Consider the following 24,327-nt stretch of genomic DNA (forward strand, 5'->3'; position numbering starts at 1 on the left):
AGGTGGGGAGAGCAGAGAGCTAGCGGCAGGTGGGAATAGTGGCACACAGAATGACGGGGGGCGGGGCGGCGCGGAACGTCCACCGTCGGGGGCTTCGGTGTGCTGACCGAAGAGGACGGAGCACCTGGTGATGGTATGCTTTGGCTGCACTTGCCCTGTAGAAGGCGATGACAGAAGAGCCTTGGACAGGAGAGACTTCGAGAAAAGAGACCCCGACCACGATCCTCCGCAACGAACGAAGTAACTAGCTTGGCTCACCTAACGAGTTTCAAGACGGATCGGCTGAAGGGAAGGTCGACAACAGCTCTCTCTCTCTCTCTCTCTCTCTCTCTCTCTCTGTCTTTCTGTCTTTCTGTCTGTTCAGCTGTGGTGGGCAAGGCGAGTCGAGACGACGGAAGGGCCCTTGCTCGTGATCCTGGAATGTTTTTTATTTTATTTTACGGAGCAATGAAAATGTCCCCTGCTGGATAAGGTGACCTGACGGGACGTGGTCTTTTTTTTTTTGTTCCTCAGGGACGCGAGAGTGGGGTGGAAAAGGCTGGAAACTGTGCAATGGTGGTCAGTTCAACTTGGGGTGGTTGCGTTGGGTTTGGCGGCGGGCAAGTTTGCGAGGCTCTAACAGAGTGGAGGGCCAGTGGACCACGCTCATCGGCGAGTCAAGCGGAGACGGGAGTTTTAGCCTCCGATTTTCAGGCCACGTCTGGGCTCCTGCACGCTGGGCTCAGGCACACCTAGATTCATCTGATTGGCTTTTCGGCTGTTTAATGTGGGTCGAAAAGTGCGACTGCTTTCGGTGCCTTCATCCAATTACTAAGGCGGGTGAAATCTAAAGAAGTCTCAATCTCAGATTCCCAGTCATTCCTCGCACTTTATCTGGAGTGGAAAGAAGAGAAGGGATGGATATGACAACGCAAAAGTGCGACATTCCTGGGGTTAGATCCGAGGCAAGTTATACTGTACATCCTGGCCTTGGAGGTTTGAATGGGCTAGAATGTACGGAGTATTGTACCTACTACGCCACATGAGGCCTGACTAGGTAGGTACCTAGTCGTGAGAACCGCGGTGGCTAGTTGCATCTACAGTCAGCCACACCTCTGGAAAACTCATTTAGTGCCCTGAAGTGGCCAAGCTACCTTGCAGCCACCAGCGGCATGCTTCCCGGGCGGCGCCTGTCGCATCTCATCCAATCGTGCAGCCAGCCTTTTGACGAAACCTCCCACATACATCTCGAATCAGCAACAGACGACTTCGCCTACACTTTTGAAAATCAGACCTTCGCCAATAACCCCATAGAAGATAAACGTAGCCCCTGCATGCGGCAAACCCGGTTTCGTTGCATACTAACGCGATTCGCGCCTCGCTGCCTCACCGCTGAGCAAGAGCAAAACTCATCTCACTTGGCCATCCAATAACCCCACCTTTCAACCTCACAATAGATCGAGGGCCTCAAGCTTTATCCCGGCCGCTCCGGCGGGACACCCGTCGCACATCATCATGGACACAGACGCATACCGCTTCCGGGTTCCCAAACCGAATTATTTACCACACAGATCCGACAAAGATGACATTGTTGAAGAATACGTCCCCCTGGGCCAGGCCAGCGATCTCGACAATGCCAAGTACTACGCCAAATGCAAGCGCATAGCCGAAGAAACGGGCATCACGCGGCCAAAGGGTTACAATGTCTCCTTCCACTGTAATCCCGAAATGGAAAAGCATCACTTCGGTCAGACCCATCCCATGAAGCCTTGGAGGCTCACCCTCTCGAAGAGTCTCATCTACTCCTACGGCATGTCCTTCGCTATGGACAACTACATCTCTCGAGCCGCCACATACGAAGAATTAAACGACTTTCACTCGGACGACTACCTGGACTTTTTGGGGACCGTTCTGCCGGAGCCTGTTCCGAGGGACGTCGATAACACGAATCCCGATCTCAAGTTCAACCTTGGCGGCTCCGACTGCCCTTTGTTCGAGGGTCTCTACGACTACTGCTCCATGTCAGCGGGCGGGTCTCTTGACGCCGCGAGAAAGATCTGCTCTAACCAATCCGACATTGCCGTATCATGGGGCGGCGGCTTGCACCACGCCAAGAAGGCCGAGGCATCTGGCTTCTGCTACATCAACGACATCGTCCTAGCCATTCTGCAGCTGTTGCGTTGCTTTCCCCGCGTACTCTACATCGACATAGATGTGCATCACGGAGACGGTGTAGAGGAGGCCTTTTACTCCACAGACCGCGTCATGACGGTCTCTTTCCATAAATACGACCCCCTCAACTTCTTCCCTGGCACCGGTGGTCTCGATGACAATGGTCCTAAGAACGAGCATAACCCGGGAGCGCACCATGCCATCAACGTTCCCCTAAACGACGGGGTTACCGATGATCAGTACAAATGGCTTTTCGAGAACGTCATCGGTAAATGCATGGAGAAGTTCCGACCCAGCGTCATTGCCTTGCAGTGCGGCGCTGATTCACTCGCCGGTGACCGTCTTGGACGCTTCAACCTTCAAGTTCAAGGCCATGGTGCATGTGTTGAATTCTGCAAATCGTTTGGCGTGCCCATGATTCTTTTCGGTGGCGGCGGATACACACCTAGGAACGTGGCTCGCGCCTGGGCGTTCGAGACGAGTATAGCTATTGGCTGCCAGGACAAGATTGACCCCATTATTCCTGTACACGCCCCGTGGAGAGAACAGTTCAGATACGAGGAGTTGTTTCCGACATTGGAGCAGATTCTTGGAGAGCCCCGTGTGAATAGGAACACGCGAAAGCGCCTCGATGACGTGCTCCAACATGTGGTAGAACAGCTAAGATTCGTCCAAGCAGCCCCTAGCGTTCAATACCAGGTCATTCCGCCCGACCTGGGCGGTCTTAGGGACGATGTTGAGGCCAAGCTCAAGGAACAGCGCGAGGCCGAGAACGACGCTGTCCGGAAACAGCGCGAGGAAGCCGCCGGACATGCTATGGAGTATTGATGGGTGGGATGGCTCTTCTGGAGAACCACTGGTGTGCTCGGCTATCAAGATCAAGATCGGCGTTCATGGAGTAGAAACGGTACCGGAGGTCTGGTCATTCAGAAAAGAATCATCATGTTCGGAGTATACAACTCTGGCGACCTGAAAACAACAGTGACTACCAACTGACCGCAGAAGGGAGTGCATGTCCACCGCTCTGCGAATGAATACGTAATACCTCCTCACACGATCGACTTGGAGACGGCCAAGCTCCCGCGATGTTACCTTTCGCATGGCCGACTTCCTTCCTGTGATTGCTGCGAGACGAATGCAAGGGAGGGGGACGACATTGTTGCGGTATGACTATCAGAAGAAGAGGCGCATCTAATTTGACGTTAACCGGCTGCCTAGAATGCCGTACCCACTATCTTCGGCTACAGGGCCCCTTCGTAAGCCAGGCTAAAACCCCCCAATTGACCCAGTGAGGACCGCCAAGATGGCAAACGCCACTAAGCTTATTAACAAATATCGAATCATAAACGGCCAGCATGTTCGGACAAAAGCTATATCATGTATGACGGTGTTCGCGTTGGGCAGGGCAGATTCAGATGCGGTCCGATACCAAAGTGGCTTAGGACATTCAGCAAGACAAGGAAATGGGATCGAGACGAGGGCGATGTCGCCGTAACGTTGAGCCGGTTGTGGTGTACCCATAGACGCGCATTTGACGACTAGTGATGAACGACAATGGAGTATATAACCCTGTCCCTCTGTACCTGGATCACTACTGTCTCCCTTTTCCTGCAGGAGTGGTGCCACTTTCCTATGTAGCTACATCCCGCGCTGTGCTAGAATGAACCCCGGATGCCCATCCAAGCCAACTAGTGCATATAAAGATATTCGCCGTCCCCGGCCTCGTGAGTACATCTAGGTGTCTGAGAAAAAACGCAAGGTCTCCCGGTTCTGGATCACGGGCTGGTCCTCCATCAACGCAATACATAGATGAACATTTCATGGCTCGCCCTCTTGGCTCTGGTCCCGGCCGGCATCCTTGGCCTCATGACGCCCGGCGGCCTCGCCCGCCGCGCCGTGGACTGGAGCCAATGGAAGCCCGGCGTGAGCTTCCAGATCGTCCTTCACCACCCTATCACGGCCGAGTCGGTAGCAGACGTTGTCCCCGCCGAGGCCACAGTCTGGGACATTGACCTGCAACACGCAGCGGACTACGGCAACATCATTCCCGCCCTCAAGGTCAGTTTGGATCCTTGGAAAATCGCTTACCCATGTTTCCTTGTCCCCCCTATTCTTCGGCACGGTTACTGATACCAGAGACAGTCAGCCGGCAAGATAGTAATCTGCTATTTCAACGGCGGCGCCGTCCAAGACTGGGACGAAGACCTCGACGCATTCCCCGCCGACGTCATCGGCTCGTCCCTCAACCCGCCTTATACAGACGAGCGCTACCTCGACATCCGGGACGCCCGCGTCGTGGATCTCATGAAGCAACGCCTTGAGCGGGCTGCCGACATTGGCTGCGACGGCGTGGACCCGGACAACATTGACGCCTGGGCAGAGGTGAGCCCTCTTTCGTGTTCCTATTTCTTTTCCCTCGGCTGAGACAGGTTAACGAAACAACCATAAAGGACGGTGATGACCCGACTGGCTTCGGCCTCGCGCCCTCGGACTACGCGACCTACATAATCTCACTCGCCGCCCACGCACACACGCTCACAACGGCTTCCTCCCGGCCCCTTCTCCTGGGCCAGAAGAATGCGCCTGCGATTGCGCCCGAACTTTCCTCCGTCGTCGACTTCGCCGTACTAGAGACGTGCCTCGGCACCCGGACCACGGACGAAGTGGAGCCCTTTTGCGCGGACTTCCGGCCATACGTTGAGGCCGGGAAGCCGGTCTTCCAGATCGAGTACCCGACGAGCGTCCGGGACGACGCAGAGATCGACCAGGAGGACTACAGCTATTTCTGCGTGAACAAGAACGGTAACGAGGGGTTCAGCGAGGTATTGAAGCACGCGAGCGAGCAGATCGATGGATGGGGTCAGTTCTGTGGACTGGGCATGACCGGGGGCATATTCGAAACGCCAACCGTTGACGAAGATGAGGAATGAATGAGTGGGCGAGGCTCGCGAAGTCAACAATTGGTTGTTGGAGCAATCAGGGGTCGCCAAATTGACGTCTAAAAGGAGCTTCTTCTGAAGCGCAAAAGGATGGGGGGTAATTAAAGTTCCTGTATTTTACTATTCCCATGACACAGTGCATAACCTGTGTCAAATTATAATATCCAGAAGCGACCAAGGTTGCAACACACTATGCAGGGCACGCGATGCAAGTGACAGCAGCAATACAGATAGTTGTTAGCCTGGGAGGAAGACCTCCCAAGCCCCAAAACCACGCAACAGAGGCCTTCTCGGGCGGTCTCAGTTGTGGAGCCTGGCGACGGCCTCAGCCTCCTGCTCCAGCATCTTGGACTTCAGCCTCCGGGCCTTGACCGCCACGTACCCGACTAGCATGACGCCGACGGCGAAGCCGGCCGAGAGCAGAATGACGTTGACCGGCACGGGGTCGCCGCCGAACGTCTGGTGAAACAAGACGTCGAGCCCGGACTGCAGAAAGTTGAACAGGCCCGACAGGCAGATGATGGTGCCGTACACGGTACCAAAGGTCTCGAAGCCGAACACCTTGGCACTGTAGTCGGACACGGCGGTGTAATAGAAGGGGCGGTACAGCACAAAGAGGCAGATCTGGATATACGCCGCCCACGTGTTGTTTATGACGCCCAAGACGCCAATGGTGGTCGCGGTGGTGACGAGGGCGGCGAGCACGGTGACAGTACTGGTGTGGTCTAGGAGCACGCCGATAAAAGGGATGGAGAGGATGCCCCCCACCGGAAGGGCGACGTCGAAGAAGTCGTTGATCTCGACGGCCTTGTCGTGGTCGCCAAAGATGGCCTCGTACTGGGCGCGGACGGTAGCGACGAAGTAGTTGATGCGGAGCATCTGGATGACGGTGAACATGCAAATGAGTATGAACCACGGCGAGGCGATCTGCTGCAAGGCAGTGCGGTTGTGCATCACGCCCCAGACACCCGACGTCTCATTGTTCTTCTCTTCTTCCCTGCGGTTCTGCTTGTCCGCCCTTTGGGTGCCCAGAAGCTGCTCGATGTCGGCGACGACGGTCTCGCGCTGGCGGCGTTCCTCCTGAAGGAGCGCCGTGTTCTCGTCGACCTGGTCGTCGTACAGCGCCCGATCGGCGTCGTTCACCGCGGCGGTCTCCTCCTGGAGCTCGACTAGCTCTCCCACAGTCTTGTACGACTGCTTAGGCATCAGCACAAACTGGGCGACGACTATGAAGAGCGGAACGACCAGGTAGACTTTGAAGAACTTTTCGTGGCCAAAGGTCCCCTCGGTCGCCTGGTAGACGAGGCGGTAGACCAGGAACAGCGCGCTGGAGGCGTCGAAGGCTCCCGTCAGGAGGGCGAGGATGAGCCCAGAGTGCTTGGGGAAAGCGTTAGACAGCTGGAAGGACGAGATATAGGTGAAGGGGCCGCCGAGAGCGAGCGCAAGATACCCGATGAGGAAACCGTCGAATGGCAGACTCTTGGCATATGCCATGAGGAGCGAGCCTACGGCCAGCAAGAAGCCGCCCACGATTCCGCAAACGCGAGGTCCTGTATGGTCAAGCAGGGCACCGACAGGCAGAGCAGCGATGTTGGTGCCGACGGCCGCTACGGTGAACATCAAGTTGAGATGGATCTCAACGCATGTATCGTCGGGAGCCGTGTTGGGATCGTCGGCGGAGCAGATATCACCGTAGGCACCTTCACGTTTAAGAACCGGCTTCAGTGCCGCGAAGCCGAAAGCAACACCAGCCGCGAAGAGGCAGTAGAATACCGCGACCACGACTTGAACTAAAAGCGCGGCGTTAGCGATTCCATGCGTGGGTCTCAAGAGCAAGTCATCGATCAAATCGTCCAGCAACCAACGGCCGGCGATCGTAGGACAACATACGAATTCTCTTCCATTGCGGAACTTCAAAGGCACCGACTGCAAGTACAGTATCGGGCTTGTTCGCCGCGGGATACCACTCGTCGGGTAGAGGGTTGAAGGTTAGCCTTCCAGCCCGTACGCTCGACGCATCGCTGCCTCGTCTCGAGCCCTGCGCTTGAGGAACGAACTGGAACGTCTCGACCGATGCTACGCGGTTCAGCGACATGGCGGTGCTTTTTGAGACGGATGAGCGGCCGTAGAAACTTGGGGCAACCCTGAAAAGGGGTAACGATTGTTGGTGATGGCAAAAGCCTTGCCTGAAATGAAGCTGTCTAGGAGCCGGCTCTTCACCAACGTCGGCTTGGGTCTATGAGACAGGGAGACGGAGCTGAGTTGAAAATGACTAGCGGAAAGGCCTCTGACTCGATAATGGCACCCCGTTAACAGAAGTTGGCGAACTTGTTATTCGATGGGATATGAGGCAAGACGGGTAATGCTGTCAAGTTGAGGTTTCTCTATATACCAATCGGGAGCGAAACTCGCTTGAACTGCATGAAGATAACGCTTGTTTTTTTTTTACCTGCCGTGTCCAACTTGAGCCGCCGGATGAACCACGCAGGAGGGGGATCAAGGTCAACTCAAGAAATGCAGAGGAAACAGCAGGGATCTCGCAGTTGTAGCCGACGGGGGGTATCGTCGGGGCGGGCAAACGAGAATGGGTGACAGACTCGGACAAAATTCCACCTGCGCAAGAAAACGTAGGGTCGGTGTTCCAACTAGAGGGAATATTAGGTAGAAGAACAATCAAGTGGCAATGCGAAGAAGTGGCGGGTCGGCTGGGGGTTCAGAGTCTGCTTAAGAGGGAAACGGAGATGGGTGCAGGCCGATGATTGCTTGTTGAACTCGATATGAGAAAGAGGAAATAGGTAAAAGAATAACGTTGGAAGAGAACCTGTCAAGGGTTTTACTACCAATGACAGGGAAGAAGCCGGCCAGACCGGACCACACCTAAGGTGTCATCGGCGAAGACATTTGCTACAAATGCCCTGTCGCATCTCGTGGTTGTTTTCTTCAATTTTTTTTCTTCCACTATGACCTATCTTGCACTTCACCCCGCCTTTAGCCTGCTTGACTGGGCCGGGCCCGGCCTGGCCCGGACTTGGCCTGCCATACCCCCTCGCACGCTGGTGGAGGTAGCGGTCCTTCCGATCCGAACAAAAGGCTGGAAAGATGGGACGGGATCTGCGATTCGCGGATGAATGAACGAAGAACGGATGAAGGAATATAACAGTCATGTGGCCCGTTTTCCTTGGGACACACATGCACATGACTGACCCCAACCCAACGCGGCATACCGCGAAACTGCAAGAGCGCATCCATTATGCTCTGGAAGGGGTGCACGGGAGTAGTGGTAAGACATCTTACATGGAGTAGCCGTTTCTGAGCGATGGCGAAGAAATCGCAGATCGAACGTCACCCGTCACTCCGGCGAGGGAGGTGAGGCGAAATAAATCTCAGCAGCAGCAGCCGCCGCCACCGCCGGATGCCGAATAGAAGACCAGGGGGAGGAAAGCTTTTTTCTCGTTGCTCCTAAACCAGGCGCGTCGTTCCCCGCCGAACTCAGCGGAACTATGACTGCAAGAAGGCGCGGGTTGGAGACGAAGGGAAGTCAAGATGGCGCGCACAAGAGAGACATTTCCAATGAAACCGGCGCGGGAGAGCGGATACAGCGCCTCTGCTACTCCACACATTAGCCCGGTGCCATCAACCCCCCATTGGTTCCCGCTCTTCATCCGTTTCCCCACTACGGATAAGGTACCTTGACTTCCACCTTGATTGACGCTCGACATCGTCAAGTAGGACGCCTCCACCCGCATTCTGTTACATAATTCTGCTTACCGAGGTAGTGTAGGAAACCTTTTTTTATCAACGCCATCTCGCGACATTGCCCAACCTCGCTCTACCCAGCGGGAATAGGCATCACTTGTAGTGGGGCCATGCCAATCGAGAGCTGTTTTGCCTGTTGCCTGCGTGCGTCGATGGGGACCGCGTGACCCGGCCGAGGCAGATGAACTATCTATCCCACAAGACACAACGCGATGCAAAATAACTCTCTAAACACCTGTTCTTACACTGCACCTGTCTGAATTTTGACACCGACCCGTGTCTTTGCGCATGCATCAGCAACAAACCCATGCGGGGAGCACTGATGGATGTTGGCCTCCGGCCCGATCGGCGTCGGCGGGTTGCGGTTTGCAACGGCTGCTGACCGGCGGCGTCCGCCTCGTCACACCCCTGAGAGATCCAACCTCGACCTTGGATTAGCTAGCACTTTACCCGCTCCACACTCCACATAGCGCTCCAACTCGATACGATGCCACGCTGACTAAGTAGGTTGATCGTGAGCAATGAATTAAAGAACTAACGTTGTGTCGGCAAGCAATACACAAAGCGGTTTATAAGGGTACCCCCAACGCCCGCGGGCTTCGCTCAACCATTGTGAGGCCCCCCAACCCCCGCAACGACAGTGAAAGCACAATGGCAGACAAACAGCGATAGACAAAGGAAAAGATGCGTCAAGGTGACAATGTGCCGGCGAGGGCTGCCGTTCAAACTCCGCCCTTCCCCAATCTCCCATTCTTGTGCAAACTACCCGAGTCGAGTATTCATCTCTAACATCCTATCAAGTTCGTTGTTTCCCCTCGGCGCAAGTCGGTGCCTCCCCGCGTAAGAAAACGCCTCATGATCGTAAGGCGGTCGTCGCAGATCGTGGCTCGAGCTAACAAGGGCCGAGTCTCGCCGATAGAAAGGAGATGTCTGTTCCGGCTCGTTGCGAATCCAAGGTAGTTCCGATAGCAGCCCTCGGGCTGCTGTAGCCTTCAGCTGTTGACCCCCTTTTCCATCAATCGCTCCAACTTTTCCTCTCCAAAAGTCTCTACGGTTCGAATGGTATGCACACAAATTAGAAAAAGGCCATCGCAGATCGTGAGCGGAAGTCAATCAGTCGGCCGATGGCAACCATGTCATGCTGATCCGTCGAAATTCTAGAGGTATTCACGAGAAACAAAAGCCAAAAGTCCACCCCAATTGTCGTCTGGTTGTGGGATTTTATTTGAAGAATCGGATGACAGCCTTTCCATTGCCGGAAATGGCCGTCTGTAGCATGAACATTAGTACAGCATACAGGTGTACACGGTGCAGGAGTGTCAACTTACAGTGCAGCCAGTGCCACCTCCAGTGTAAGCGCCGTCAATGAGCGCGCACTTGCTGTTAACATCGCCGATGACCTCAACGTTGAAATCGAGCTTGGCGACCGAGGTGGGTGCGTTGTTGAAGATGGAGATGTACGTGTTACCGTCGGAGCTCTTGCCGGTACCAACGTTGATGGGCGCCCAGTTACCAGCGCCAAGAGGGTCAATAGGGCTCTTCCAAAGACAGCAGTCCTCGGCGCTGTAGCCGGCCTTGTTGACATAGTACTGGGCGGTGGTAGGGCTGCCGTCCCAGACGTAGTAGTCGGAAGAGAGCGGGTTGGTCAGTTCCAACGACTGACCAGGCTGAGGAACGGTGGCGATGACCATGGACTCGGTACCGGGGTAGTCGGTACGGCAAACACTGACCTGCTGGTCGAGGTCGTTCTGGACAGTGACACCGCCGGCGCCCTGTTCGCAGAGTGTCTTCTTTTCAGGTCGGGTGAGCTCCAGGAAACCGTTGCTGTTGCAGTAGATTCCACCGATGGACTGCTTGGTCGCACCCTGGGCGGAAGGCCACTGGGTCTTTTGGTAGCCGACAGGGCAAGAGTACGAGCAGAATGACTTCTTAAAGCATGAAGAATCGCCCGAGATGGCGGTTTCGATGAAAGAGATGACCGCATCGCCAAGGTTGTAGTCGGGAGTTTTCTGGATGCCAGTCCAGCCGCCGGTACCGAGATATTCAACGGGCACCGCACCGTAGTCGGATGGGAAATGGGAACAAGGAATCTTGCCACTGGGGAACTCGGAGTTGACACCGCCGCCACTGGAACCTCCGCTTGGGGACGCGGTGGAGGCGGGAGCTGCCTTGCTCGAAGGAGAGGGCGTCGGGGTCGGGGTCGGGGTCGGGGTCGGAGTCGGCGAGGGGGTGGAATTCTGAACCTTTGCCTCCAAGAACTGGGCATCCTTCGAAGGCTGGGGGGACTTGGAGGTCGAAGCAGGAGGGAGAGGGCTCGAGCTGGGGGTGGTCTCGCCAACGACGACGTACAGACCGTCTTGAATACCCTTCTTCGCCTCCTCTTCACTGATGAGCTTTCCTCCAAGCTCGTAGGTGGTCACGGTAGGGCCGTTCTCGTACACAACGACGACGTCTCGCTTATCAATAGGCGAAGCGGCATTCCTCTTGACGTGGTGGTGACGGTGGTTGTGGGGTTGGGCGACAACACCGGCGGCAAGGGAAGCCGCGATTGCAATACTGGTGATGGACCTCATCTTGTTTGTTATATATGTTCTGAGAACATGTCAGCGCACTTAATCGCAAGGAGCAGAAGATGACATTTGGGAACGGAGCGAGTGCGACGTGACAAGATGCGAAGGGCGCCATGGCATTGGCACATGAATCGAGGCGGGAGAGGTTGTGTTGTTTAGCACTACGTTTCGCATCTTTCCACTCGACAAATCGTGTTCCGCGGTTTGCGTCGCGCGCTCGATTGGAAGAGGGGCCTCTGGCGTAACTCACCCTTATTCTCGCGAGGGATCAAATTGCAGTCGAAAATTGTTCGATGTGTCCGATTAGGCTTGTCGTTGAGAAAGGGATCGAAACGGAACCCGTGTAGTAGGTGGTGGTAGGATAACGAATGAATGTTGACTCGGATTCAAAGGAGTGTAAGTGAGAGCGAACTCTCTAGTTGGAAGAATCAACACGATGAACGAGAGTGAAGAGCTCAATAACCAGGAGAGAGTGAGAGTGAAAAGAGGGAGAAGGGGAGAGTAAAGTGGAGGAAAACAGGGTAAAGAAGCCATGTCGTGGGACCCCCCTGGGAAATTAGGTAGGCAGGGAAGGCCAGGGATGACAGGTACCAGGCCATACAAGCCACCCGGGGGGGGGGGGGCTCCCCAAAGTCCAAGACCAGTGGCCATACTCCGTACCCCAGTGTGCCCAGGCACTACCTACCTGTTAAACTACCAGAAAGAAGGCGATCCGCTGCAGGTACGGCGGCCAGGGCTGGCAACGCTCGCGAGGGCACTGCCTCGTGCGCCGTCGCTGTGCAGGAGGTAGGCGCGCATCCCCGAAAGGGGAAGGAAAGGGGGTTATCTCCCAAAGGGGGACTAGCGCATTATTGAAATTGGTGGTTCCTGGCTCCAGTTATTTATTTGCGTTGACATGCACGCGCAGGGCAACGAGGATGGGTCCACGTCGCCTACACTACATACGCAGTAGTAGTAGGTAGGTTCCTAGCTATCGAGCCAGCGCACCCTCTAGCAACCATGTACGAATACATACAAAGGTAGGCGGGTAGTACTGGTATTGTGGTACTCGCAATCTCTCACATTTGTGTTGTTGCCCATGGGATCCTGGGACCACTTAAGTTAAGGTGCACACAACGTGAAGCCTGGACCAGGGGAGGAGAGCAGGCTTGGAAGACGTACCTGTAAACCCCCTCATTGTTCTATGCACCGTGGGTCGTACGAGGAAACTTGACCGGGGGGTTGGGTGGTGGCCCTTCCAGTTCGGAGAGAACAGACTGAAGCGTTGGCAGCCGTTGCATTGCATTGCATTGCGCTACGCCGCTGAGTTGCGCCGCGTTGCGTTGCAGTAGCAGTGGCAGTAACAGTGACAATGGCGACTCTTCTTCACTGTTCGTAAACTACCCAAGTACCAGTTAGTTGTTGCTCCGTGCAACTTGCACCTCGAATTGTGCTCTGTTTCCCGGGAATAAGATTGGTGTGCAAGGCTTTCCCAGGGACCTTCCCGTCTTACTGCGTGCCGTTGCCGCTACTGCATGCTCCCACCGATGTCATCCGATCCTCTTCTGGCTCAGCTTCTCCGAAGTTCATCCAATGTCGTATAAGTATACATGTGTGAAGAATGGAAAGGGCAAAAATAAATACAAGGCGTCACCCATATACGATAACAGCGATTAACGTCCGTTACCGTCAAACCCGCTATCGCGTGCCGGGACATCCGCCTACTACACTACACCATTGTCAACCCCTTTCTCTGACCCCATTATGTACGAAGTATGCATGTTTTGTTCCCTGCCTCTAGCGGCACGCGGGCTGCTCCCAAGGGATATGTCGTTCAACGGTGAAGAGGCAGGTGCATATAAGCGCGGTCGACCGAATGACGATCACCATCCATTGCCATTGAATCGAGTCCGACTGGCAACTGGATTCCTCAGAACCCCTGCCTCTATACAATTCAGCCTGAGCCCAGCCTCCCGCCGTGTCCTACATACCTAGGAGGTCATATCAAGGTCCCTTCCTCGACCTTCCGCACTCGAACCAGCCTCCCTTGGCACAATCAAATAACCCTGCTTAGGGAAACCAATCCCTGCTTGCGCGAACCACGGGCTGGCTTTTGACAGCTTTGCTCAATTTCCATGCTCCTCACTTGGCGATGTTCTGTCCGGTGCCTTTACCCAATGAGCACATGAATCCACAAGTTTAATCCCCCGAGTCCAGGCTCATCTCCTTGGTGCTTGCTTGGCTGACAATCGTTTTGTCGCCAGCCGCCGCTAATGCTCATGGTCACCTCACATCTTGATTCGCTAAAGAGGAGCAATACCCGATAGCGCCCCCAACGGCTAGCCTTCCTGTTCGAGCAACCACGGATCCCTTTGATATGGTACCCTTTCCTATAACGACTCATACAACCGTACCTTACGGAGTACTCGGTTTGATTTCCGTTTCCCACAATGGCTCTACCGCATCGCGTTAGGCGCTAAGCTGAGCAACACGCACTCAATCGAACTTGGGCTCCCGGCCGACGTTACTGTCGGCAGTGGCGGCCATAGTCAGGCACACCGCACACACCCCATTGTCCACCGTCAGGAGAGGCTTTCGAGAACGCGAGCGCCGTTGACCAGGCTTGAAGAACAGATCCGCGATGAACCTTCATTCTGCACGCACACTTCAACGCCATCCGTACACTTCAACGCCATCTGGTCTGGAGAATCCTGACGTGGTTTGATGCTGGGGCAGCTAGCTGTTAATGGATCTCAAGTCTCATGGTGGCGCTTGCTTCACCGCGGCAAACCCTTGGAGATCGCTGGTTGCAAAAGATGCAATTAAAAACAACCCCACGTGTTGTTGCCAACTCTCGTCAGCCCCTGCTCCAGCTCCAGCTCCAGCTTCTTCCATGAATCGGCGAGTGACTCCAACGACAAATCTTAATCATGATTGCGATGGTGTCAGCCAGCCAAATCGCTCAGTGGTGCTGTCTCCCCCAGCCTGCTCCGAAATAAGGGGGTGGGGGGAAGGAGGTATCGCCAGGCTTTCGCTCATTTCGCCTAGAGAGTACCCAGAACGCCGTTTCCCAGAACGCCGCGGCCTACGAGCAAGCCACAAAATACCCGCACTCATTCGATCAACAACATCGGAAGCCACAATAATGAGTCGGGCTGTGCTCTCAGCGACGGGATGCATTGTGCTCAACTGCTACCTATCGGGAAGTGAGCACTGCAGAACGACAAAGCCAACGGGTTCGGTCGCGTTGCCCGCCACCCGGCATCCATCTAAATAATAGCCAGAACGGCGTCCTGACCCATCGTTCCTCGTCCACATAATGATCGCCAAGGCGAAGGAAACAATCAAGCATGGGGTGCCTGACCAAGCTTCAATCATCACCCGTGCGCCGAGACGCTGAGTACTAGAAAGTCCAGAGTCAGGATGCAGAACCCTTTTTGCCGTTAGATGCCACCCACCTACGTATCCTGGCAGTGCCGTTTTCCCTCGTCTCATTTCGGCCATGACGTCCGCAAATCCACACCCCAATTTCGGAAGATACGATCGATCTGCGCTAAGGCGAAAAGCAAAGGTCGCAGCCACTACTGCCTTTCCACCTGAAACATTGAAACATCGACAACTCTTCTGGGGGGTCCTGGCCTGCACGGCTTTTCGTTCTCGACAGTCACGACACCAAGCAGGGACCTTCCAGAGGTCTGTGGCTGACAGAGAGGGAAAGAGTCATGCTGCGAGCCCTGCGCCACCCCCCCCCCTCCTTTTCTCATCGGCTTGAAAGTGCTGCTTATCGATCGACCTTGCGTCTGGCTGGCGTAAGATTTCGGCCACGGCGACAATGCTCTCTCTATGCAATCCGGCCTCCCCACTTCGCGTCAAAGGTGATCGATCGCTCAACGGTTGGTTGGGGTTTGCGCCGTGAAGCATGTCTCCAACTTCTCGAACCCAGCAGGAACCCCCCACGTCGGAACTTGGGTGATCTTGAACCTAAGTCGGACCTTCACTCTTGTTTTCCCAGAGCAACCGGTGTGCCGCCCCTTTTCGCGAGTCGGAAACATTCCTGCGGCGCGCCAGGCCCATACCAGCGGGATGACCCACTATGCGCTTGGCCGCCTGGGCCAGAAATAATCGTGCCCGACTGTCTAGAGCCTTGCGGGACTGGACCACCATTGTTTTGACTAAAGACATTACGCAGAAACAGGAGGCGGTCTTCATGACAAGGGATGGCTTTCGCGGTATTGCGTGCCAGTTCCTGTTTCACGAGCGTCCTTCACGAGCGCTGAGCTACCCACCTATCGGGCTTCTAATGTTGGGTCCCGCATGAAATAGTACACTACTCAATGTAACCCATCGATGCTACCGTGGATAAAGTCTATCCCTCTACGAGTCCTCTCAGGTGCAGTCCGGGATTGTGAATAGCACCACTGGGACATTTCAGTGAATTCTGCATACGGCCGCTCGCAGTCAATGCCGGTTGTGGCTGACCTGTGCAAGTACGTTATATATATATATATATATATATGACGGGCAAGCTGTTGGCTTCGTCGCAGTTGCAGCAAACCCCGACGAGGGGGGAATCGCTCTCCCACAACAACAAAAGGACATCTGCCTTTCTTGACTGGCAACAATGATGTATGGCATCGTATGATCGACTTCCCCTCGCTGTATGAGGGGAAACGTTACGATTGTGATTCAGGAGAGGGGGGGCGGTGAGTTCTCCCTTTGACCCTTCGGAGGAACGTCCCATCCCTCGATGCAGGTTCAACGGGGAAAGGTGCGTCTGTCTGGCGCAATCAACGCATATGCACAGGTCCATCCAGGAGATAAACTCTCCGTGTCGTGTTAAGGCATGTATGGCCCTTAGGTATCCCTCGAAGCACCTCGAAACCTGCACTGCCGACAGCCAGTTCTGGGCGGGCTTATCTCTCAAATAACTGAGGGATCAGGCAGTACCAGGATGAGCCGCGGTGCGTCTTGTGGGAAGCTGACGAGACAACTCGGACAAGCAGACACGAACCAAGTAGCACCGACGTCATGTCCATCAACGCCTTCTCCAGCCGGTCTATAAAGTCAGGAAAAACTCTACTATTCTCGCCTCCTACAAAGGAAGACCGACAGTCATGGGGCTGACATTTCTGCAACGACCGCTATAATACAATAAGAGGGAAACGACCCGGTAACTTGATCCTCCAGAAAACTACCAGAAGAGAAATGTCCGTCGTGTCGGCCTTTGGGCGTGCCCCGCGGTGTGACAAAGGCCCCAAGTTCCTACTACGTACGGATGAGGCCATGTATGACTCTCAAGTCAGAAACTTTTTTTTCCGTGTCGAGGCCCACCGTCGCACACCTACCAGTGTCCCCGAAAAAACGCCTCCCCCCGGGACGGGATGTCCTGCAAATAATGAGATAGAGAGGCAGAAGGATCGGTGAGATCAAAAGAGAGATGAGAAATCAAGACCGCCGACAATGAGTGAAAACGCCAATTCGTCCTCCTGCCGCGGCATGAGGTTCCTCTTTCCGCCTTGCTCCCCACCAGAAACATTTCGTCGTTGTTACATAGGTGATAGGTTGCGCAGATGGCTGGGAAGTGCCGTCATCTGTACCTGCGTGTACTGCTTCATGCTTTGACTTCTGTCGTTTCGGCGTCGCGGGCCTCGAGCTGTTTCTTCAACCCAGTGACTTCACTGGTGAGCAGTCCGATTTGTGCCTGCTTCGCGCTTTCCGCTTTCTCAAATGCCGTGACCTTGTCAGATAGCTGCTTGACCTTGTCCTCGAGGCTCTGGATGTACGCCCAAACACCGGGGTCAGTAGCAAACATGTTGCCACCGTTTTCGGCCCCACTCACGGGTTGCGTTCCGCTTGAGCCACGGTTGTGAGCGACGGCAGTCAGGGCTGCACCAGCTTGTGTTGTAGGAGCAGCAAAAGCTATAAATCGATATTAGCATGGATTCAAACAAAACAGTAGCAAGCAATCTGCTGAGGTGGCATAACAACCTGGCGAAGTGTGTCTGTCTGAAGGCCTACGGCCATAGTGTTGCTGCTGGAACTGCTGGGTGAGGCTTGGCGAGCGCTGTCTCGCAATGTTGTTTGTGTCGTGTCCAGGGCTCAGGGGCTTTGGACTTTCTGTCATGCCACTTTGCGAGTAGACAGAAGCGCCGCTCACGGGCACCGAAGACACGCTTGTGTTGGGCGTGTGAGCTCCAGCAATGCTGTTGGGCATGCTCGGAGACGTGTTTGAACTAGCCACGCCTCGATCCACGTTCGGCGGGTAGAGCCCGCCTGTTCCAGGTCTAGGGCCTGCAGGCGGGTACGTCCTGGAATGGGCATTGTATCCGTCGATGCTGCCTTGTCCACCCGCGACATGCTGAGCCTTGATGCTCGGCAGGCTCAGACGTCTCTCCTCTTCTGTCATATCTTCCTCGTTCCCATAAACTATGCCGGCCATGGAGTCATCGCCGTCGTGCATGCTCGTGCCATCCATATCATCCGTCTCGGCAAAGCTACCCATGCTAGACCGGCGGCCGGCACAACCACCAGCACCTTTGCTGTGTCGGGCCAGCGCATCGCCCCTAGCAAATTTACGATCGCACTTGGGGCACACATGAGGCTTCTCACCGGTGTGGAGTTTGCTGTGGCGTTTCAAGTCATGAAGGCGCCGGAATCGCATATTGCACTCTTGGCATATGTATGGCTTCTCCTGGCTATGCGTGAGCAGATGGCTCTTGAGATTGTGATGACGCGTGAACTCGGTCTCGCAGAACGGGCATTTGTGCTTCTTGCCCGACTGTGTAGGGGAATCGTGCCCTGGGGACGGCATGGGGAAGCTCATGCCGCGTGCTGGGGGTGCGGGCATCATAGTAGCGGCTTGAAGCGATCCTGGGTATGACAGTGATCCGGGCGTGTTCTTGTCGTCATGAACCGGAGTCGGGTGCGGCGGCTGATGCTGGGGCTGATGCTCCGACTGATGCTCAGATTGATGGTCATGCTGGAGCTCTGGCTGGTGCTCAACTTGGTTCTCGGGTTGATGCTGGAGCTGGGCCTGGGGCTGTTGTTGTGACTGCTGCTGCTGTTGTTGCTGATTTTGCTCGTTGCTCTTGGAATCAACATCCATTGGGCCCGGGCTAGTCGTCATAAGGGCGCTTGCTATGCTGGCCGAGTTCGTCACGCCCTGGGGGCCGGCTTCCGAAGCTTCCGCCGGCGCATTGCTGGGCTGTGGCAATGCCACAGCCTCCGGCGCCTTTGTAGAGGCTTCCATGGAAGCCGTGGGAGCTTGTGGCGCGTCGTCGGCTCGACTCATGGCAGCAACACTGCCGGCAAGGACAGAAAGAACAGAATGGCCGGGGTTGTCGCTTGACGCAGGCGGGTTCAGGCGCTGTTCGCGCTTGCGCTCTTCTTCGAGATGCTCGAGGGCGGCCGCAGCTGTCAAGGGCGTCGGCGAGCGGCGCGAAGAGGCCAAGGCAAACCGAGCGGATTTCGTGGGAGAGGGATAGTCGGCAGAGGAGATAGCGGCTGGGACAGCGCCGTCGACTGGGGGGTCAATGACGGACGTTGGTGATGTTGGTGTGGATTCGCGCGCCCTCTTGAGTGACTTGGTGCGAGTGGGATCTCCTCCAAGCGCGAAAACGTCTGATGCGACAGGCGTCGTCGCTGCCAGAAGAGGGGCTTCGGTCGCGATGGGACCGTTATCCGAGGCCATGGGCAGGCGAAAGCATCAAACGCGATAATTGTGCTTGTTATTATGGGAATGGAAGCTCCAATGCGACCGCGTCGTTGTTGATGATCAAGGACGATTCATAGGAGCTTCGAGTCGTTCAGCCACAGGTGGCGGTTCTTTTGGTGGACGGACTCAGGACCCCGAATTGACGGCACGAGCGGACAAGTCGCGGTGGAATGTGGCGGGAGCGACGACGGTTGAATTAAAATACGGCCGACGCAAGCAGGTTCAATAGCAAGTGCGCAAGGGGCCTTTTGGAGGATTGGAAAGGTGCGCAAAAGCCGTGGTGAGACTAGAACTGGTTGGTAAAGTTGACGTCGAGGAAGAGAGGAAAAGAGAAGTGAAGTCCAAGTGTGGCAGAGGCTGGAAGGAAAAGGGAAGGGTGGAGGGCGGGTGCTGGCAAGAAAGAGTAAGGCAAGGCAAAATGGTCAGAAAGTGAGTGAGAGGTGTGACGGCGTGTCTGCGAATGAGGGCGTGTTGGGGCTTGCGGTCTCTGCCACAACAGCAAGCGACGGCGGCGGCGGCAGACGGGGAGGTACGGACGCACACTGGGGCGGGCGGCACGCTAAGAGAGACACGAGGTACCCGCGTACTCTGTCCGCCTACCAATCTACCTAGCGCGGTAACCTACCTACCCACCTACCTACCTCACTACAGTGTATCTGGATTTCTTAGGTAAGACGCTGCAACTGCGACGGATAGACACCGGGACATAGGACGAAAGGGACGGGAATCTGGGGAGGGAAGGTTACATGCCTCGCCTTCTACCCACAAGTGGAACTCGAACTAAACCGTGAACCTCATGCTCGCCTATTGCCGCTATTGTCGTTGGCGTTGCTGGTTGGTGCATCTGCAATGGATCTTTGGAACACGCAAGATACGACTGCCTACCTACCTATTTTACATATACAGACAGTACAGATACTTGCGCATAGGGGGGATTCCCGTTGGAAGCTGGATGGCCAGGACGAGTATCTTGCTCTTACCGGAGGGTAGGTACCTGACAGAGTTGACCACCTACCTACGTGCCTACCTACTGGGGTTCGAGGATTGGTACTTGTGGCCGTGTGTGAGTGGCTGTACGCACGCGATACATCGCCCACCCATTACGACTCTTACCTGACCCCCCAGCAGTGGCTTCTCATCAGCCCCAAAGGAAGCGGAGGGAGCCACCCTGCTCAATAAACAACGGGCAGGCAGCCGAGCAACAGGTACCTAGAGCCGCACGCCCACCACAAGCAAGGGCACGGCACAGGCACAGGCACAGGCACGGTCGCCGCCGCACTCAACTCATACTCGCCGCACCTACTCTTGGCTGCTCCGGCATTCGGGTCAGGCCACGCTCTCCAAAGTAGCTAGGATTAGTTGAGTTACCCCGACACTTCCAGCGCCTTCGACTCCACAGCGATAGCGACAGCGACATTGGTCTTGAGAGCCGAGCAATCAGACGCGGAAGCTGAAGCAGAAGGAGCGCAAGGCCGCCACAGTTGAGGGCAGATGTGCCTTTTCGTGTGGCTCATGATGTCAACCAAGGCTACCGAGGACGAGATGGAAGAGCCAATGGCTGACAATGGTGGAATACGACGACGCCCTAGGACCCGGACGAGGGTCGAGGGGTTGATGGAAATGGAAGGGAGGAGACCTGAGGGAATGGAGCCTGGTTTTCCGAAGAAAGCAGGGACCCACGCCCTTTCAGCCCCCGCGGTGGCTGTGCTGAGAACACTGTGAGCAAGAGCATCCCCCAGCCTCTCCCATCTCTCTCTCTCTCTCTGTCTCCCTCCTCCTCGAGTTCTTCTCGCTGACGCACATGAGTGATGAGTGGTAGGATTCCCGATTCACGTCTCCGCTAGAACCTACCAGGGCCAGTCCCAAGCATCGCACATCCTTTAGAATTCTATTTGCACCTCGTAACCCGACGTGGCTTTGCATCCCGCTACTGTCATGCAAAGTACACAGTACTTGCTTCGTCCTCCAATGGCCGGTTTCTTTGGTACCTGGGTGTACTTAGATAAGTAGGTACTGTGTACGGAGTTAGTTACGGATTAGGTAGTACCTATGCGATGGAATGTATCGCTTCCCCTCACCCCCCCCCCCCCCCCCCCCCCCCCTTCCGCGGCAGCCCAGCAACGCACGTCGGCGGGACGGAGTACCGTCCGTCGCTGAGGACCAGCCGAGGAAGTTAAATGCTCTTCTATGAACCTTATCAGGAGCTCGCTCGTTGATGCGCTTGCTTTCGCGCCGTTTTTTAATTATGATTCGGGAAGCAGGAGACGACCTCCTTGGTTTGCACACTGTAGTAGACTTGCTTGTTGGTCTTCCTGCCGCCCCCCCGTGGTTACTTGCATCAGATAAACCCGGCTGGCTTCCACGTCGGTTCGTCCGGGCATGACGCTAATTGGAACGATACCACTCGAGGCTGATTCATTTTTCCAGTCGAACCATTCATTACCTAAATCGCTGTTGAATCTCACTTCGTCACATCTCCCCTCTCTGCATCGAAGCACGCCAACTAGCAGGTGGTGAGAACGAATAATTGCCTCGGCAGTGGTTCCGACTAATCTATCTTATGAGCAAGTGAGGCACGAGAATATAGGCAGGCAGGTAACAAGCGAAGGGCCTTATGAGGAACGGATAGATCGGCCCGTCTTTGTATGCCCGTGGCATCCTGGATTGCCGGATCTTGGACTTCTTTCAATAACGTGAGCCGTCACACTCCCAGCCTACGGATGACTTGACCAATATTGTTAGTGGACCGTTTATACGCAGGGCAGTCTTCATCATTCTTCCGAGTCCGCGTTTCCGAGCTTCATCAGGCAAGTGCGCGTTCATGCAAGGAGCAATGTCACTCTGCCAATTCGACCCGCAATCTTTAGCATCCGTCCTACGACAACCGCACTTTCATTATCAAGGGTGAAGCGAGCAGTGGTTTTTCGTCTTTCGGTCTTCAATGACGTCTCAACATACACAGATTCTTGGGCCTGTCGATCCATGCCGGACTCCAAGATTCTCGCGGCTGCTGCCCCTACAATACACTACCGTCATCCCCTTGCACGTTGTGGGCTTTCTCCCCACGCGAACAGCCATTCACTCGCCACGGCCTGGGGGAATGGACAAACGGACTTGCCGGGGGGTGGCTGCTTGAGCCAATGGAAGACTGGGATGGCCTCCGTCCCGTAACATACTGGTGCCGTCTTGGGTGGTGGGTGCCTCATATTTCAGCCTTTTTATTCAGCTCTAACCCAGCAACGAATCGCTACGGAACCAGGTCCGTCCCCATTCGGCCATCCATTCTCTAGCCTCCTCGGCTAGTGCCCATTTTGTAGCCCCTGGGATGGCGAGTCGCCTGAACTGGAATACTTCGTGCGACACTCCATTCGTTCACTGGCAGACGCTGACGATGCTACCCAAATGTGGCTGAACCACCCAAACAGGCACAGGAACGACGAACACAATGACTGGGGTGCGCGGAGTCTTTCCTACGGCTTGTGCGGAGTAGAGTCCCGCAGACCGATCCTACGATCATTCCCGGCCCATGAGATCATGCTGCTTCTCCCTTCCGTCACTCACACCTAGGCGCAAAATGACCTACCTCGACGTGTAAGGTCATTTTCGTGTCGTTCTTTATCCATCTCGATTACCGTGGTGAAGAACCTGGCCGCAATTTTATAAAAGACACCGACTAATGCTGACGCGGCGCCGATTAGTGTCATTCGGTGTTGGGGCACCTCGGGCCTGATTCGCGGCTTTCCGCTGTCGCTCTTCCCTCCTCAGCCTGGCTAGAAACGGGAAAGATATAGCAACAACTGACAGGACGGCGGCCCCCAGGTCGGTGCGTCAGCTGATCCACGGCCTAGGTAGCCACATCTCATTCCTTTCTCCAGCCTGTCAACATTCATTGGCCACTGCCACTTGCCGCCGATCCTTCTTTACTTCACGCAGGTCTACATGTTTCTGTGCTCACCTGAACTTTCCAAACTCGTACCCTCTTCCGCTCATCGTTATTAGCCAGTCTGGCTCGGTGGCGGGCAGACCTCGTAGCGGCGAACAATGAGAGCGAAGAGCATGCACCCTTCGATACACCTATCCAATGATGGCAAGCGAATAGTCTGCTGACCAAGCCTTATCGAGCCCTACCAGACTAGATTAGTCTTGTTTCTGCGCCTGTCAAGTGCAAGCCGGAGATTTTCCCTGAAGTGACGACATGGTAGTGCACAATAATTTTCTTCTTGATGGACAGGAGTTGATATGATATATCCATCATCGGCCAGTCATGCGCCCGAAATATATCACGTCTCATAAGCTGGGATACGGGCGCTTATATATCTATATCTGACAAGAGCAGACTTGGATCAATCCTTGTACCTTCCCGTAGGAATGACGGAGACACCTAGGCCAGGAGCCAGATGGTCGGAAAGGGCAAATTGCTCTGTGGGCACCCTTCACCAGGACCCAGACTCTATTTTTTCCAAACAGAATACAGAAGCACCTACTTCTCCTACCGACCGCCGCCGTTTGGCTAGTTGAACATTCTCAGTTTCAAGGCGTGTCCAAGGTTACCAAAGCGAGGACCATAGAGCCGGGGCTTTCTTGTCGCTCCCCTGGAGAACACTCATCTCGAGAAGACGATATGCGTCGACCGGGCGTTCCTTTGGGTATGGCTCGTCATCGGCTTGCTGGAGGAGAAGATCGAGGGCGGGGCGTCGCGCCGCGAGGTCGACGATATCCTCAGAACCCGCGATATCTACAACGTCTATGCGGAGCTCCTCGCCTCGAGGCCCGAGATATCGAAAGCGCAGAAGATGCTTAATCTGATTACCGCCGCGTCAAGCCGTTGACCGCGAAGGGGGTCAGCATAGCTCTCGCTGTGGTACCCCCGGGTGATTGAGTAGCTAGCAGCAAAGACTGCCAACGAAGGCCAAAAGATCAGGGAATTTGACGATTGATGATATGGAACATGAAGTAGTGTGCCCGTTCGAAAATCACTTGGAACCGCATCTGCGAACACTTCACGCGCATCATCAAGAATATAGGTGTATCTCGTTCACGCTAGCATTCCGCATCCACGGCAGTAGAGATAACACATTCAATGGTAAGTCCTCCTTGTGGTCCAAATATCACAAGTTTGCATTATTCTAGGTCGGCCGCTCAGTACAAGGCGGCGAGCGCATGCTGCTGTATCTTCTTATTAGGGTTCTCCAGATCATGCCATCGTGTATTTTTCGTC

At 55.1% G+C, this 24,327-nt stretch overlaps 10 protein-coding genes across 10 annotated transcripts; 6 read left to right on the top strand and 4 right to left on the bottom strand.

Moving 5' to 3' along the window:
• Positions 1-1,494: 1,494 nt before the first annotated feature.
• LY79DRAFT_504060 (histone deacetylase domain-containing protein) lies at positions 1,495-2,979 on the top strand (the record flags this gene model as incomplete). Its single annotated transcript, XM_060553472.1, has 1 exon — positions 1,495-2,979. One exon carries the CDS (start codon positions 1,495-1,497, stop codon positions 2,977-2,979), a length of 1,485 nt encoding a protein of 494 aa, XP_060420470.1.
• A 775-nt stretch (positions 2,980-3,754) lies between these two features.
• On the top strand, positions 3,755-5,233 carry LY79DRAFT_532161 (endo alpha-1,4 polygalactosaminidase precursor). Its single transcript, XM_060556280.1, has 3 exons — positions 3,755-4,209; positions 4,294-4,533; positions 4,602-5,233. The coding sequence occupies exons 1-3, from the start codon at positions 3,961-3,963 to the stop codon at positions 5,079-5,081; spliced, it is 969 nt and encodes a 322-aa protein (XP_060420471.1). The 5' UTR covers positions 3,755-3,960; the 3' UTR covers positions 5,082-5,233.
• A 157-nt stretch (positions 5,234-5,390) lies between these two features.
• Positions 5,391-7,185, bottom strand: LY79DRAFT_504238 (major facilitator superfamily transporter; the record flags this gene model as incomplete). Its single annotated transcript, XM_060553493.1, has 2 exons — positions 5,391-6,880; positions 6,981-7,185. The coding sequence occupies 2 exons, from the start codon at positions 7,183-7,185 to the stop codon at positions 5,391-5,393; spliced, it is 1,695 nt and encodes a 564-aa protein (XP_060420472.1).
• Positions 7,186-7,828: 643 nt separating this feature from the next.
• On the bottom strand, positions 7,829-8,484 carry LY79DRAFT_2806 (uncharacterized protein). Its single transcript, XM_060552113.1, has one exon. It carries the CDS (start codon positions 8,333-8,335, stop codon positions 7,976-7,978), a length of 360 nt encoding a protein of 119 aa, XP_060420473.1. The 5' UTR covers positions 8,336-8,484; the 3' UTR covers positions 7,829-7,975.
• A 1,583-nt stretch (positions 8,485-10,067) lies between these two features.
• Positions 10,068-11,419, bottom strand: LY79DRAFT_585644 (beta-glucosidase; the record flags this gene model as incomplete). Its single annotated transcript, XM_060560520.1, has 2 exons — positions 10,068-10,115; positions 10,175-11,419. 2 exons carry the CDS (start codon positions 11,417-11,419, stop codon positions 10,068-10,070), a joined length of 1,293 nt encoding a protein of 430 aa, XP_060420474.1.
• A 1,626-nt stretch (positions 11,420-13,045) lies between these two features.
• LY79DRAFT_2928 (uncharacterized protein) lies at positions 13,046-13,477 on the top strand. Its single transcript, XM_060552221.1, has one exon. It carries the CDS (start codon positions 13,160-13,162, stop codon positions 13,388-13,390), a length of 231 nt encoding a protein of 76 aa, XP_060420475.1. The 5' UTR covers positions 13,046-13,159; the 3' UTR covers positions 13,391-13,477.
• Positions 13,478-13,970: 493 nt separating this feature from the next.
• On the top strand, positions 13,971-14,895 carry LY79DRAFT_2955 (uncharacterized protein). The gene has a single exon (XM_060552240.1). The coding sequence runs from the start codon at positions 14,142-14,144 to the stop codon at positions 14,670-14,672; it is 531 nt and encodes a 176-aa protein (XP_060420476.1). The 5' UTR covers positions 13,971-14,141; the 3' UTR covers positions 14,673-14,895.
• Positions 14,895-15,646, top strand: LY79DRAFT_2932 (uncharacterized protein). Its single transcript, XM_060552222.1, has one exon. The coding sequence runs from the start codon at positions 15,118-15,120 to the stop codon at positions 15,565-15,567; it is 450 nt and encodes a 149-aa protein (XP_060420477.1). The 5' UTR covers positions 14,895-15,117; the 3' UTR covers positions 15,568-15,646.
• A 1,360-nt stretch (positions 15,647-17,006) lies between these two features.
• Positions 17,007-19,085, bottom strand: LY79DRAFT_574417 (uncharacterized protein; the record flags this gene model as incomplete). The annotated part of the gene is made up of 2 exons (XM_060559592.1): positions 17,007-17,314; positions 17,414-19,085. The coding sequence occupies 2 exons, from the start codon at positions 19,083-19,085 to the stop codon at positions 17,007-17,009; spliced, it is 1,980 nt and encodes a 659-aa protein (XP_060420478.1).
• A 2,565-nt stretch (positions 19,086-21,650) lies between these two features.
• On the top strand, positions 21,651-22,396 carry LY79DRAFT_3018 (uncharacterized protein). The gene is made up of 2 exons (XM_060552285.1): positions 21,651-21,802; positions 21,852-22,396. Exons 1-2 carry the CDS (start codon positions 21,755-21,757, stop codon positions 22,278-22,280), a joined length of 477 nt encoding a protein of 158 aa, XP_060420479.1. The 5' UTR covers positions 21,651-21,754; the 3' UTR covers positions 22,281-22,396.
• The last annotated feature ends 1,931 nt before the right edge of the window (positions 22,397-24,327 follow it).

This window comes from Colletotrichum navitas, assembly GCF_030913465.1.
Source record: "Colletotrichum navitas strain CBS 125086 chromosome Unknown LY79scaffold_1, whole genome shotgun sequence".
Lineage (NCBI taxonomy): Eukaryota > Fungi > Ascomycota > Sordariomycetes > Glomerellales > Glomerellaceae > Colletotrichum > Colletotrichum navitas.